The sequence below is a fragment of the Callospermophilus lateralis genome, chromosome 9, assembly GCF_048772815.1.
Source record: "Callospermophilus lateralis isolate mCalLat2 chromosome 9, mCalLat2.hap1, whole genome shotgun sequence".
NCBI classification, from domain to species: Eukaryota; Metazoa; Chordata; class Mammalia; order Rodentia; family Sciuridae; genus Callospermophilus; species Callospermophilus lateralis.
The window spans coordinates 4,016,959-4,032,478 of record NC_135313.1 but is presented as its reverse complement, the minus strand read 5'-3'; the positions used below and the strand labels follow the sequence as shown (position 1 = coordinate 4,032,478).

The window sequence follows — 15,520 nt, the reverse complement described above, 5'->3', positions numbered from 1 at the left end:
CCACCACAGGAGAACAAGGGGCCTGGGCCTAGGGCCACCACAGGAGAACAAGGGGCCCTCCCTAGGGCCACCACAGGAGAACAAGGGGCCTGCCCAGTGCCACCACAGGAGAACAAGGGTCCTGCCCAGTGCCACCACAGGAGAATGAAATACGCTGCAGAATCCTTGACCTCAGCTGGAAGCATGTGGGTCCAGGCGTCACAGCCTCTCGTTTCATCCACGTCACACTGGGTGGCAGATAGTGCGCTGTACACAGCAGGGGTGGCTGGAGGAGCGAGGCCCACAGGCCCGGCCAGGAGGGCTCCCGGGGGACATCAGGAATGGCTCCTGAGGGCCAGGTCACTTCTCCTACCCACTCTCTGCCCTTTACTCTTACTTCTGGCTTTCCAGTATGTGTGTGTGTGTGTGTGTGTGTGTGTGTGTGTGTATGTGTATGTGTGTGTATGTGTGTGTTTATGTATGTGTGTGTATGTGTATGTGTGTATGTGTATGTGTGTGTATGTGTGTGTTTACGTATGTGTGTGTTTACGTATGTGTGTGTGTGTGTGTGTGTATGTGTGTGTGTGTTTGTGTGTATGTGTGTATGTGTGTGTGTGTGTATGTGTGTGTGTATGTGTGTATGTGTGTGTGTGTGTATGTGTGTGTGTATGTGTGTATGTGTGTGTGTGTATGTGTGTGTGTATGTGTGTTTGTGTATTTGTGTGTGTGTGTGTGTGTGTGTGTGTAGGAATCACCAAAAAAAAAAAATACACCACAGAGGGAAGCAGGTAAGTGACAAGTCACTTCAAGATAAAGAAATACTATTGACAAAACCCACCAAATAGTTCTTCACCTCATTAGTAAAGAGGGTGACTTAAAAGACAGTGAGACGCGTTTCTCTTATCAACTTGGCAAAGAATCGAAAGATCCTCCTCAGTCAGGCCCGGGCTTCCACGCAGCTGGACACCGTGCTCCTGAGCACATCTTCTGGATTTAAGGACATGGGAAAGTCCAACGTCATAGTTTTTAAATTTGGAGAAAGGGCTCATAAAACAATTAAAATGCATGTGTGAGAGAAAGAGGCTAGAAGGAAATGTCCCCGAATTCTCACAGTAGCTACCTTTATAGATGCTGACAGTACAGATGATTTAAATTTTCTTCTTTAAAGTTTGATCTCACACATTTTCTATAATGAGCATGGATTACTTTTAACATCAGAGGAAAACACTTCGTTTAGAATAACGTAAAACCTGAGGTAAACAAGTAACCCTTGTGGCCACTACTTGTGTGATAAAATGGGCCGGGAGTGTCCCGAGTCGTGGGAGTAGACGTTCCTGTCCCGTCGTGATTTGTCGAGTTGTTCTGGTGTGTCTGATTGGAATTCATCCTGGGGACTGATCATATTTCATGCTTCAAAAGACAATATTTGCTTTCTATTTGCCTTTGATTTAAAAAAGCAAGGAGGATTTTTATCAAAGTCAACGAGATAAATGTAATCCAATTATAAAAATAAATTCCCCTGACCTTACATTACTTCAAAAAAGGAATTTTTATATCTTGTGAATTCTGCACAGCGCACCCATGAGGATGCCTCCGAATGGCCTCTAGACAGTGGGTTAAGTGACACCAGGATGAAGTGTCCCCAAGGGACCAGCCAGCTGCACCTTCAAAGGAGGCCGCAAACCCTGGAGCAACTAGGGAGCCTCTGGGTGGACAGTGAAGGCAGGCCTGTCCCTCACGTCCCCCAGGACCTCGTGGGGAAAATGACTCCCGTTTACACACGTCCACCTACTCCGCACCAGAGGGGGGTGTACATCCGAGAGTGGCACAGACGTGTTCCGTAATCTGACTCTCTAAAGCCAGTGTGCATAAGAAATTCATAATCAGCCCAAATGGATGGCCTTTCTCTGTTTTCTAGTATGTTTTTTAACTCAGGTTTTTATTGTAAAAATGATACTTATTGAAACACAAGGCTTCTCCTAGTATAGAAGAATGTGAAATAAAATGTAGCCCTACCACTCTTGTCCCTGGAGACAGCATGCTTGCCGCTTCTGGTGTGCCCTTCCAGAGGCTTCTCACGCATGTACAAACACACATTTAATAAGCCAAATGTGTTTGTGGCTACAGTAGTCCCCCCTTATCTGCACTTTCTTTTTCTATGGTTTTGGTTTCAATTACTTGCTGTCAACTGCAGTCTGAAAATATTAAGTGCAAAATTCCAGAAATAAACAATTGATAAATTTTAAACTGTGCGCCATTCTGAGTAGTATGATGAATTACTGGGCCGTGGGCTGCCCCACCTGGGTGTGACTCATGCCTTTGTTCAGCAGGTCCACACTGTATATGCTACCCGCCCTCTAGTTATTTGGTAGCCATCTTGGTTGTCCGAGGGGCCACTGCAGTTCTGCAGGGCTGTGTTCCAGGGACCCCTATGTTACCTAATACTGGTCTCAAAATTCAGGAGTAGCGATGCTGACAGTTTTATTGTGTGGCACCTTATTATACACGGTATGTCTTATTATTAGTTGTTAGTCTTTCTGGGCCTAATTTATATAGTCAACTTTGCTGTATGGCTGTGCTGTGTAGGGATAAAAGCAGAGCTTGTACAGGGTTTGATACCGTCCACGGTCTCAGGCATCCACTGGGGTGCTGGACTGTGTCCCACAGACAAGGACGGGTACTGTATATTTTAACTTATTTGGGCTAACAACTGTGCACAGCACTTTCAACTTGGCTTTGTCACTTAATATATTGGAATTTAAAATATTTGTTAAAAATAAAGAATCATTTTATGGGAAACACATTTGAATGCTTGTTCTCTGGCATATAAGGAAAGGAGAACCCCTGATAGCAGAAGTTCATGAACATGGGGCACATGATCCCATTAACTATGAAAGTGAAGGTTTTAATTATACATCCATGTGCTTTAGTCAGAAGGCTCAGCTCTTCTGAAGCGAAGCCTTTCTACCTAAATTTCCTGGTTGCCACCGCACACAACCATCCCGAGCGCATTTCTGCAGACACAGCCAGGCAGGTGGTGAAGAGTGGAGGCCCATGACCCCATCACGGCACTGCCCCTGCTGCTTGGGAAACTGATGTGGCACTGTCTTCCTAGGGCCGGGCTGGGGCTGCAGTCCTCGTGCGAGGGCACGTGTGCGGAGCAGGTAGTTACCTAGGGAGAAAAGTCCTAAACACCCCAGAAATGGCACCATCCTTGTCCTCGATCACAGAGGAGGAAGCTGACCCAGAGAAGTTGAGGGACTTGCCCGCGGTGGCACGGTGCTTCGCGGGAAGCAAGCATCCAGTTTGCCTTCTGAATCGTTCTGCAGAAGTGCCCCGGGGGGGGGGGGGGGGAGGGAGCCAGGTGGCTTCTCAGCTCCAGGGGGAGCGGGAGGAGGGGGCAGGAAGCAGTCAGGGGGTGGCACTGTCACTGTCAACGGGAGCAACAGGCCGTGAAGGGTGTGGGCAATGGAAGGGAGGTGAATGAGTGGGACGTGCACCGCGTCCTTGAGACCCCCGCAGAGCAGAAACGCCAGCTTGGCTGTGGATGACCATGGAGCGGGGTGGCGCACAGAGGCACCGGTGGGCATCGGGCACTGCCCGTCTTCTGACTGTGTGGCACGACGTGGGGCGAATGTGGTGGAGTGGAGAGGCCCTGCTGGACGGTCCCCTGGGGCCTGGGTGTGGCACTGTCATTGTGCTCAGGGTGGACGTGAGGTCCAGCAGAACCCTACCCCAGCAGGGTGGGCTCTGACACAGAGGGCACACTAGCAGGTGCCCAGGGACTAGGACACCAGGCAGAAGCCAAGGGCTGTAGAAGGGAGTCCCCAGAGACAGGTGGCCTGCAGCTCAGTGTCTGAGGAGCCAGCTGGGGCACGGGGACGGTCCAGTCAGGACTCTTGGGTCAACGATGGAGCCACAGGAGGCAGAGCACAGACCACGCTGTCCGGATGTCGCCGCTGTGCTTAGGTCATCGCGCCTCGAGTTCTTCCTGTGCTTGGGGTGAGGCGGATGTCCACACCCACGTGCTCCAGACACAGAGCGGAGATGAGCAACGGCCTGGCAGACGGGGACGCCAGCAAGGCCACGGGACGGTCTGCGCGCTCACTGCCCCAGGAGCCCCCCCCAGTTCACAGCACCTCTCTTCTGGTCTGTCTTTTTGTGGGGCCAGGATGGGACCCAGGGCCTCACCCTGCCAGCCAGTGCTCAGCGTCTGAGCCACAGCCAGCCCTCGGGCACACCCAGTTCACTTATAAAGAAGTTTGCTGTGTCACACCCGCAGTGGCCGCCAGGACCCGGTGCGCGCTGCCCCTCTCTTGTACCACCTTCTCTCCTGCTGGAGCTGAAGGCTCAGTGGTGGCTGCTCCGCCTGCCCTGGTCCTAGGGTGACAGGCGGCCCCACGTGGGCACTCAGCCTGAGTGGCCGAGGGCAGTAAGGTCCTCGCCCCCTGGGTCTGCATGGCACCCCACGATGCTGGTGGGACAGGTGACGTGCCTAGGGACGCTTTTCTCAGGATTGTCCCCGCTGCTAGCGGACACTGAGTGCCTGGGTGCTGCCCCATCTTGGCCTGGGAGCACCTGGTGGGCTGAGGAGTCCTCGCCTCCCTCTACGGCCAGATGCCACAGGGAAAGGAAAACAGGGGACGTCTGAGCCAGGCCTGAAGGGCTACTTCAAACGGGAAGGCTCAGGGTCCCCTGTGACTGGCCAATGCCGGCTTCTCCTACCCCGGGACGGGAGCGGGAGCCGGGGACAGGGCTGGCGGGGTGCTGGCCGGGTGCTGTGGGCTGCGGGGAGCGGCTGGCATTTTCTGACCCACGACCACCACGGCTCCCTTCGCCGCAGCTCTTCTGATTCATCACGATCCACTGGTGTGTGTCCAGGGTCGAGTGTGATGGGCTTTGACAGATGAGGGGGAAACTGAGGGACGAGAGGGCCTGCACGTGCGGGCCTGCACCTCCTCCCCGCTGCCAGCGTCGCGGTCTCCTGACGGTCACCACAGAACCAACCCGCGCAACTCCTGAGTCCCCACGTGAGGAGCCCCGTGCAGGGGACCGTGCCCTGGTCTGCTGTAAAGTACCCTGAGGAAGATACCGGAGAGACGCTCACAAAGGTCACCACTCGGAGCCTGGGACACCATCAAATGTTTGGAAAGGGTACTCACAGGAAGGGACGGGACCCCCGGCGAAAGCCTGCAGTGTCGCATCAAAGAGAACCTGCCCCATGCCCCTGATTAACGAGGGTGGACTGTGAAGGTCGTTACCATCCAGTACAGGCATGAAGACCCGAATGGAGTGAATCACTGTGTGTACGACCAGAGAGGTGAAAAAGTGAGCTCTATGTGTGTGATCGTCAAGAACAGTAATGCAGTTCACTGTCATACATAAATAAAAATTAATAAATTAATTAAAAAAAAGAAAACCTGCCATGACCTCTAAATGTTATCAAGGGGACGAGGGCTAGACCCCACACAAGGCAGCACAGAAGCCGACAGCCTCCTAAGTCACGGGATGACCGACTCACGTACCAGGGCTGGGGTCTGTCCCCACCAGAATGCACGGAGGCGCCGTGTGGAGATGGGGTCTTCAGGAGGAGGTCGGGCCCCCACGCTCCTACCAGGGGGGCAGGAGGGCTGTCAGGAGCGGGTGGTCGTAGAGGACGGGTATGGCCCTGTCCCTCTCACCACGTGGCACCCCCTCCCCGAGTTATGGCGCAGCAAGAAGGCCTCACTGGAGGCCGCCCCTCCAGCTGGGACTCCTAGCCTCCATTACCTGAGCCCACAAACTTCTGTTGTTCATAATTTACCCAGCGGGAGGCGCTCCGTTACGACAGCGAGAAACACCAGACGACACGTTGTCCCCAAACCCAGTGGTGGGAACAGCCAAGGTTGGTTGGGCCTCAGCCTCTGAGGGACGGGCCAGGTGTGGCTCTGTGGGGCGCCTCTGCCTCCAGCCCACACAGCCGCAATCAGAGCCCCGGCCAGGACAGGTCACCCCAGGCCTCCCCTTCCAGGTCCACCCGTGTGGCCGTGGGTGGGACTCAGCTCTTGGCTGCTGGAATGAGGCCCTGGGGGCCTCCCTCAGTCCCAGGCCTCCCCCCTGGGTCCTCTCAGGCAGGGACTCCTCGGAGCCCACAGGAGGGTGTGGGAGGTGAGCAGATGGCGGTGGGAGCCCGGCTCCTGCTGTACTCTCCTCAGTGAGCTATGCAGTGTAGACCACACCGGAGTCGCTGGGCAGCTCAGAGCCGGCCCACCACGGGGCCACATCATGATTTTTGAGCGGAGGTCAGGTTTCTCTACCCCTAACCGTTCAGTGCCCGTCCCGGTCAGCTGACCAGCGCCGGCGTCGGTGTCTGAGGATGTGCCCCCTACTCGAGAAAAGGGGAGCCCAGCGGGGACCGCCAGCGGCCCTCCCCTCCTCCTGAGAGGAAACAGACCCTAGAGCTGTCCCGAGGGTCACCGGCAGTGCCCCCCACCCTGTGGAAGTGCTCTGAGGAAGACCCCCGGAATCTGGCCCAGGGACTCGCTTTAGGTCACTGAGCACTCCATGGAGGACCCTCTCAAGACCCTTGGGACGCTAGGAGGCCGGGGCCTCGCCCCAGAACTGCCGATCCCCTCTGGGGGCCGGGGTTTGAGAGCCCTGGGCCTCGGGCAAGCCGCAGCTGGGGGCCCAGGGGGACGGGCCGCGGGTCAGGCCCAGCTGAGAAGGGGCGTGGGTCCCCCAGGGTGGGGCTGTGTCCCCATCCTGCCCTACTTCTGTGGTCACAGAACCACTATCTGGACTGTATTCCACCCCAAGCAGAGCGCACGCCAGGACACCGTCACAAAGGAGGAGAGAACTGACTTCTGAAGGCTCCGCCCGGAGGCCGCTGTCCTGCGTGGAGCTAAGGCACCCCCGACCCTCCCCGTGTGTGTCTGAGTCAAAACGAGCCAGGGGCTGGGCCTGGGAGGGCCGTGGTGGGCGCACGGCCCAGCTCACCTGCACTCGATGAACCACTGCCGGATCTGATCCCGCAGCCTCTCCTTGATGTCCGGGCCCTCCGTCTGCTGCAGGTCGTTCTTGATGGTCACCAGGGCCTCCCTGTAGCCCTCCTCGTGCCTCAGCTGCACCGCGCTCCGCAGCAGGCTCACCTTCTCCGCCTGGATGATGGTGGCACTGACTTGGTGGAAGAGAGGAGGGGGGTTCTGAGAAGGGGAGAGAGGGGGAGACCGTAAGCCACAGCGCTGAGAGGTCCTGGAGGGTCGGGTGCCGCGGTCCTCGGTGGGGTCCTTCCACCTCGGAGACGCCCAGAATTCAAGACCAGGCCTGGCAGCCACCTCAGGAGGTGGCCCTCCCCATGGGGGGACACCGGGGCTCACTCCACACGGCTGCCCAGACACGCCCATCCAGTGCTGTCCCATGAATGCCCCCAGAGGCCCAGCGATAGACTCTGGGTCCCCAGGTGGCACCACCAAGTGGCAGTGGAGCTCCAGGAGGTGGGCCCGGTGGCGCTCCCTGGGAGTGTGCCCTTGAAGGAGACTGAGGGACCCCAGCCCTTCCTTTCTCTCTTTTGCTCCTGGCTGTGAGGTGAGTGGTGTGGCCCAGGCAAGGGGCCCATCAGTCATGGACTGAAACATCCAGAACAGTGCGCGCAAATAAACCTTCTACCTTTTCAAGTGGATCACCTCAGGTATTTTGTCACAGTAATGCTAACACCTTCAATGAGACTGCTACAGATTCCTTCACACTATGGAAAGAAAAACTTCACCAGAGGAAGAAGGCACTGGAAGCCAGAACCTGAGGAAGGAGCTGGAGTGCTCTGATTTCAAGAAAGAAGACTCTGAACACGTCCACTCCGTCCCTACCAACCTCCAGGGAAGGAAATGACACAGCAGACCCAGGCATCCTGTGGTAGTGAGCGTTTTCAGTGGATGTTCTCCCTTGAAACCCACTAAACCCACCCATTGGCACGTCAACTGGCAGCAGAGCACCCAGAGGTGCTGAGCCCCGCAGATCCGCCTCTGCAGGGGGCTGGCAGGGGCAAACGCTCAGTCACGTCCCCTCAGACTCCTGAAGAAGAGGGGCCGGTGGGACGAGGTCAGCACGAGCCAGGGAGAGGCACAGGCTCACGCAGCCAGTCAGCTGCTGCCCAGGGGCTTGCAGGGGATGCGGGGCAAGGTCTTGGAGAAGGACGGCGCGTCTGGGGCTGGGGCACCTGGAATCAGAGCTCCTAGGGCTGAGGGCCAGCTCTCCTCGGTGGACAGGGCCCGAGCTCTGGAGGTTCTGAGATTCGCTGGGAGGTCAGGCTGAGGCTGCCGAGGGCCAGGGGACACTCAGGGGTTTGCAAGCTGGTTGTTAAACGGCTATTTTTGAATCCTGAATTATATAAGCTAATCATGAAATGAGTTCTCAATACTCCAGACTCCTCGACCCCAGGTCCTGTCCCCGTTGGCCATGCTGTTGGGGTCCCTTGTCTCTGCTGCTGTCCTGTGGAATGGAAGGCCACCCAGCAGGAGCCTCTTCCCGTCCTGGGCCCGGGTCCCCTCCATAAGTCTCCCTCAGAGCCTGCATCCTAGCTGTGCACTGCTCCACAGCTTCCAATAGGCCCCACATGGTGCCTGGCACCCGCTCCCTGCTCTGCCCGTCACCTTGGCCCTCTGTGGCACCCGCTCCCTGCTCTGCCCGTCTCATTGCCCCTCTGTGGCACCCGCTCCCTGCTCTGCCCGTCTCCTTGCCCCTCTGTGGCACCTGCTCCCTGCTCTGCCCGTCACCATGCCCCTCTGTGGCACCTGCTCCCTGCTCTGCCTGTCACCTTGCCCCTCCGCGGTGGCCGCTGGGCTGGGAAACTGAGTGGGACTCTCTGCAGAAGCCCCAGGACAGAACCCCAAGGCCTGGGCCCGGGAGCCCCTGCCGCGATCCCTACTGGGCTGGCTGTCTCTGTGCCTGGCGGCACCAGCCAGCAGGCGGGTGGAGCCCAGGACGGCCACCTGGCAACGGCATCCAGAAACGTGGGGGTAAGAGAGCAGAACTGAAGTCCTCCACTTCAGAGCTGTGGGCAAGAACATGGCAGCAAGCGAGAGCCCACAGAAGCCACCCGCAAAGCTGTGGATTTAAGCCTGTTACTGTGAAAGGGACAGTTGGTCTTGATGCTTGTCACGCGCAGAAACAAATCCAAATGGATTAAATGTTGGATGCAACAGCACATCTGTGTGGACGGACAGACGGATGGACGCGACTGCCAAGACGCAGCCCTGACGCTCTGGGGTGAGGGGCATTTCACCACGAGGGGCCGTTAGAATCAGAGGACAGTCACGTCCACCCAAGGGGAAAGAGAAAGGGGCCACCCACGGAGCCTCACGACACAGTGTCGGGAAGCCTCAGAACACGAGCAAAGGCTCCACGTCCAGTAAAATGAGGACGCACGGCTTTTATGATGAAAAGTGAACGCAGGGAGGATCACAAATCATTTTAAAGAACAACGTGAAAAAGATCATCCAAGTCCCCGAGGTGCTGGGCGGCGTGGCTGGTCGTGGCTGTGGGTGTCTGTGGAACTCGGGGAGGAGACTCCCCCATTTCATCATTTAGGTAAAACCGGACCCTGTGGGATCCTACGGTGGGAATCAGAAGCTCCTGATCCCAGGGACTCCTCTCCCCGCAGTGGGTCTCCTTCCTGAGGGGCAAGGGCTCCGCCAGCGTGGCCCTGCTCCGCCCCTGAAGACGCAGGTGGTGTTCCGAGGTCTCCACCGAGACGGTTCTCTGCCGGGGTGAGTCCCGTGAAGTCACCTCCGCCAAGTCACGCTGCTCCTGTCATCCTCCCCAGGTCCCCTCCCAGGTGGGTGCTCGCTGTGCTGAATGGTCCCCCGCTCTCCTTCCTCACAGCAAGGACCCAGCAGGCGAGTCTGGTTCACGTCTTCTCAATAGCTTTGTAAGAGGTGACCAGCAAACTTCCTCAGCATCCACAGTCCAAACAGAAATCACTCGGCTCCGGCGGCATTTCCTATCAGCCACACTGAACAGCCATCGGGTTGATGTCAGCCCCGCGTGTTCCTTCACCTCTCTCTCTTCACATGGGGAGCCCACTGACGGATGAGGAGACGGAGGTTCAAAGTGGACTACACCTTCTTCATCATTCGGTGTCAAGGAAGGAGGCAGCAGGAAGTCCCTGGCTCCTGTGGCTCTGCCTGCTGCCACGCCATGCTGTGTGGTTAATGTGTGCGCATCTGTGTGTGTTTCTTGATGTCGACTGACTTTCTCTGACAAAGAAATGCATTTGGTCATTTGGGCTTCCTTCTCCAGTTGGTTTTGAATCGAAAGGTGATAATGTCTTTAGGTCCCTTGTTAATGAGCACCTCTTCCTTTAGGCTACGACATCTTTTCCTCTTTAGCAACTTTGGTCATATGGAATTCAAATGTGTTAACTCGTGGTGTAACAGCAACTCATTTAAAAATAAATTACGAATGTTAAAGGGAGCCAGAGAACACAATAACATGTTCTATATTGAACGCATCAGCTATAGAACGATGCATCTTAATGAAGGCTTCCCATGTGAATAAACCATTATATTTACAAGCTTTCCACTGTTAATGACCCAGAACGGGATAACGAAACCTACATTTATAGCAAGGTCCTCTGTCAGCAAAAATATACATATTAATAATTGATGTTGCTGAAAAACAGGGCATAACACAGTGCTTCCTGAGTCTGTGGGCAAATAGCACGACACGGTCCATTAACTTAAAATGCTTAGCTAATGTTTGATGGGCTTTGTCTTTAAAACTCCTTCTTCAAATTAGGAAGACAAAATGGACATTTGTCCAAATGAAATGCTGTTCCGTCTCTCGGTCCCCAGTGGACGTGCACTAAGGGCTGACGACGCTGGCGGCCTCCTCCAGGCGCTCCTGGGGCGGGGACACTGGAGACAAAGCTGGAGCAAGGAGGGGGACGCCATCCCTGGCTCGTGGCCACCTAGAGCCACCTCTCACCCCCTCTGTGCAGAGACTGACTGGCTGTGCCTCGGTCGGTCCTCGTGGGCACAGAGACGCGAGCTCGGCCCTCAGGGGCGGGTGCCGCATGCCTCAGCTCTGATGGCACATGGAGGACTCTGTGCTGGGAGTGTCCCCACCTCCGGTGGTCCGTTTCGAGATGGTGCAGAGGGGGGTGCCACAGTTGACGGAAACCAGCCACCTGGCCCCACGTTTCCTTCCGGGCAGCACATGGTACCGCCATCCGTGCGGGTTACACAGACGGCCCCGGGGAGCGCAGAGGCTGCGGCAGCAGGAGCTGAGCGTCCCCAGGGTGGACCTTTGTTTTAGAATCCACGATTTTAGCAAATATAGAACTATCAGAGACCTAAAGTGTTTTTCCAGTTCATTAAGTCCAATTTTTAAAAAACAAAAACAAAACAAAAAAACTCCCAGCATCTGAAAATTTTGCTTTTTTAGGAACTTGAACCAAAGTAGTAGAGCTGGACTTAGATCAATCAGTGGTGGAGATGTAATCGGGTCCGACTTTCTTTTTTCTTTTCTTTTTTGGTACCAGGAATTGAACCCAGAGGTGCTTGACCACTGAGCTGCATCCTCAGCCCGTTTTAATTTTTCTTTTTTCTTTTATGATAGGGTCTCAGTAAGTTGCTTGGGGCCTCACTAAGATGCTGAGGCTGTCTTCAAATTTGTAATCCTCCTACCTCAGCCTCCCTAGCCACTGGAATTATGGGTGTGTGCCACTGCACCTGGCTAAAATTGTTTTTAATAGATACTTTGAGGGCACTTGTGATTTGCCAGGCATGATTTTAAGTGTTATGTCATTTATTCCTCATGGCAACTTTATGTGGTAAGTAGCCTCATTACTTAATTTTATATATGAGGAAACAGGCACAGAGAAGTCTGGCGACTTGCCCAAAGTCACATAGCCGGGAAGTAGCAGACTGGGGTTTGGTCTGAGCCATCTATCTCCAGTCTTTGTTCTTGCTCCCAACTGTTTTTATTGGTATGTGGTGATCGTACTACAGTGGGACCCGCTGTGACATACCTGCACAAGCCCCAGCACCATGCTTGGCTGCCTTTTTGCGGGCAGGTTTCCTGAATTAAAATGCTGTCTGAAGATGGCGTTTGGCGGGCACTATAAATCATGCTTTCTTAGAAAATGAGCATTTGTGATTTTCATGGCTATTGCTAGGCTGCCTCACCAGCCTTGCACCCTTGGCTCTCCTGGTCAGGGTGACAGTGCCCGTGTCGGGTGCCTTGCCCTTTTCTAACTTAAACGGCACCTGGTCACCGTGTCTGAAGGTGCATGATGGGACAGGCTCACCATGCGATCACTTAGGAATCACGGCTGGTCCTTCTCCAGTGCTGGCTGTGCCGGCCTGGCTCCAACCGAGCCAGCAGCCACCGCGTCCCTGTTGGCACAGACGTACAGAAGCCATGGTGCGGGGCTCAGTGCTGGGGTCAGCACGCGCTCTGCCTCCCAGGGGGCCCTGGCTCCAGGCCTCGGCCTCGGCCACTCTCCCAAGTGCACCAGGGACTGCGTGATGTGCCCTTGCAGGGGACCAATAAAGGCAGGTGTCCTGCCCCAGAGTGAGGTGAAGGACTCCTGGGGCCAGGGGACCTGGGAGGGCAACGAGTTTGGCTATTTAGTTTCCATGACCTGGAGCCTGGGGCAAAAATTAAGCTTATCAATAATAACAATTATAAGAAGACTTAATAAAAATAAAAAATCAGACTTGAAATCACACTCAACGGTTCCCAGGGAAGGAGGCTGTAAAATCCCATTTGATAGAAAACGGTGATTTTCCTTTTCTCTCTGAGTCTCTGGAAGTGAGCTTCTGAGGTCCAGATTCTCCAGGGAGCCCCTGGAGCTCCGGCCTCCTCGCCAGGATGCCTGTGGGGTGGGAGGACAGCTGTTCCAGGAGGACGCGGTGGCATCTGACACTTCTTCCCGGGCGCCACCCGGAGCTGACTGTGTGGGGCCGCAGCTGTTGCCTCAGGCAGCCCCAGGAAGCTCCCCGGGGCTGGGTCACGGAGTGGCAGGTGGGAGGCAGCCCTGGGGCTTTTCCAGAGCCAACGTCACAGTGATTTCCACGTCACAGATGTGGTGGTTCACAGGGGGCCTCGGCCTTTGCACATGTATTTTATGCAAGAACTCATTTTAAAAGATTTGCAATTTGTTAGAAAACTTATCATACCTCTAGATGCCAATTACCATTCTAAAGTCATTCCACACCGTGACACCGTGACACAGTTTCCCATGACTCCGGTCTTTGAAGGTGCAGTCTGTCCTGGCTGCCACCGAGGCCTCAGCCACTGACCCTCATCGAGTCCTCCCCCACCTCTGCAGAAGGCAGCACGGCTCTGACCTCCCAGGAGAGGAGGCTGAGGTCGCAGCGCCGGTGGGCACATTGCTCAAGCCCCTCCACGGGCAGTGCCCGCTGGCGCCCCCGGCCTGGCTCCCCTGCAGTGTCTGCGGCAGCACAAGCCCTTTGAGCTGGTCAAGAGACACCCCCACGGAGGGCACCTGCCTCCCCGGGAAGCTCGGGAACAGCTCTTCTGCACTCAAAAGCTAGAACCAAACAAGAGCAAAGCAAAACACAGGGTCACAGCACAAACTGCTTATTGGGAATCAATTAATCTTTTGGAAACAATTGAATGTCATTTGGAGCCAAATGTGACAGATAATCCGCAGGATCAGATGGACTGCGTGGTCCTGGCTGGGCTTCAGGGTGGTGGTGAAAGGGCTTTATCCACATCCTCTGCCCATTTTGGCTGTGCATGACAGCGGGTCCCAGAGAGGAGCCCAAGGACACTGTTGGGGAGGCAGCATGGGGCCTCCGTGCCACAGGCCCTGGGAAGGAGCCACAATCACTGGGGGCCAGAGCTCGGATGGGGGTTGTTTGCTAATAAGAAAGGGGTCTGATTTATTGGCCAAGATGTCATGTAGGCTGCAGCCAGTCTCAGGTGGAGTCTGAAGTGAGTAGGGTGGTGTGGCGCTTCCAGGAGCATGCAGAAGCCATGGCCTCTTTAATGAGTGCCCCCCAGCACTCCTCATTAAAGTGCACACTTCGATGGCCGCAGGGTAACAAAACACAGGACGCGGTGCGGTGAGTTCTTCAAGCTCCTTCGACTCAATGGGATCCTCTGGCTCTGCCAATTCAAATGACGGCGCAGGAGAGTGCAGGGCGCTATTTGTACGGATTTTAGAATATAAAACATTTAAATGGCTGCATAAAAAATATCCTTCATAAGACAAAGGAAACGTGGGGCGCGGTGGGGCATTCTGGCGTCTTCTGCTCTAATCCTGGGCTCTGTTGCCCAACAGCGGCTCCTGAGGACACGCCAGGGTCTCCCAGCGGAGGGGAGGCAGCTTTGACCTGGTGAGTCGAGGGCTTCCCCGTGCACAGTGAGCAGCATGAGCGGGCGGAGAGACCCAGTGTAAAGAGGGAGGCCGTCTCCTCATCAGGGACCGAGTGGGAATCATTCCACGGAAGCCGCCTTGGGTGGGGAATGGACGCTTTATGGCCACCAGGCAGTGAACAGCAGGTAGCTTTCCTTTAAAAGCTGAATCATAGTCTTCTCACGAGTGAGATTTCCATAGACCACGTGCTCTTAAGGGGGACGCAGGAAGAAGCAGGCTGAGGAACACAAACCCGCCCTGCTTGTGCTCAGAAACGGGACGAGCAGTCTTCATCCCAGCAATGCACATGCAAGTGACAAAGGAAAACTGAAAATCCAAGCAACATGGGATCCCACCCTCATGTGCTATCAGTGTCAGCTAGCGAGACCTGAGGGTGAGACAGTCGTGCCCGGCCGTTGCCCAGTTTGTGGCACGAGGCGCACGGTGGCTGTTGGGTAATGTAGACCGAGTTCAAGGAGATGGAAATTCATTTAAACAGAAGTTGCCGAGTCACAACTGCAGCTGAGGGATCTCCATGCTGCTTCCCAGAGTGGTGGCACCAATTTGCAGTGCAATCGGAGAAATCAAAGTTGTGCTCCATTTGGGTAAAAAAACAATCAAAAACTGCAGCTAATGTACGATTTCTTGTTCAATATTTATACCAAATATTTTGACTGCAATTTGATTTTTAAAATAGAAAACTAGACATAACTACCACGCTTACCCTCACGTCCCATATCCATGCCCCCTCACCCCAAATCACGCTCACGCTGCCGTCTCCTTAAGCATCCACCCGTCCACACGCACCAAGCAATCTGGAGATTTGGGGAATATGGATGTCACCTCACTGCCATCTGCTTTTACTCTAAGAAGTGTGTGTTTTCTGGTTCACAGAGTAAATGCTGACCAGTTTAGAAAATACCAACATCTTCTGAAGCCACCCTCTGAAACATGAGCCCTTCTGACTTGGCAGGTGCCTCTCCTGGGCACACACATGGCCCTCAGTGTCCCCTTAGCTGGAGTCTTGCTAGAATTCCAAACAGCGAATTTCGACATTGAGCATTTTAGCGTCACCAAACATTAGTCAGAAATGTGTTTTGTAGTGTCAGCACGGCACAGCACCGTCTTGTGTAAGGCCACCATGATTCACTACTCACCTGCTCTAGAACACTAGAATTG

General features: G+C 55.0%; 1 protein-coding gene across 1 annotated transcript in view; it reads right to left on the bottom strand.

Annotated features, from left to right (window-relative positions):
• The window catches only part of Drc11 (dynein regulatory complex subunit 11), a 124,226-nt gene that overhangs the window by 91,217 nt on the left and 17,489 nt on the right, over positions 1 to 15,520 (bottom strand). The window contains exon 7 of the mRNA XM_076866405.2: positions 6,955 to 7,160. Coding sequence (XP_076722520.2) covers positions 6,955 to 7,160 — 206 coding nt within the window. The remainder of the gene's footprint in view (positions 1 to 6,954; positions 7,161 to 15,520) is intronic.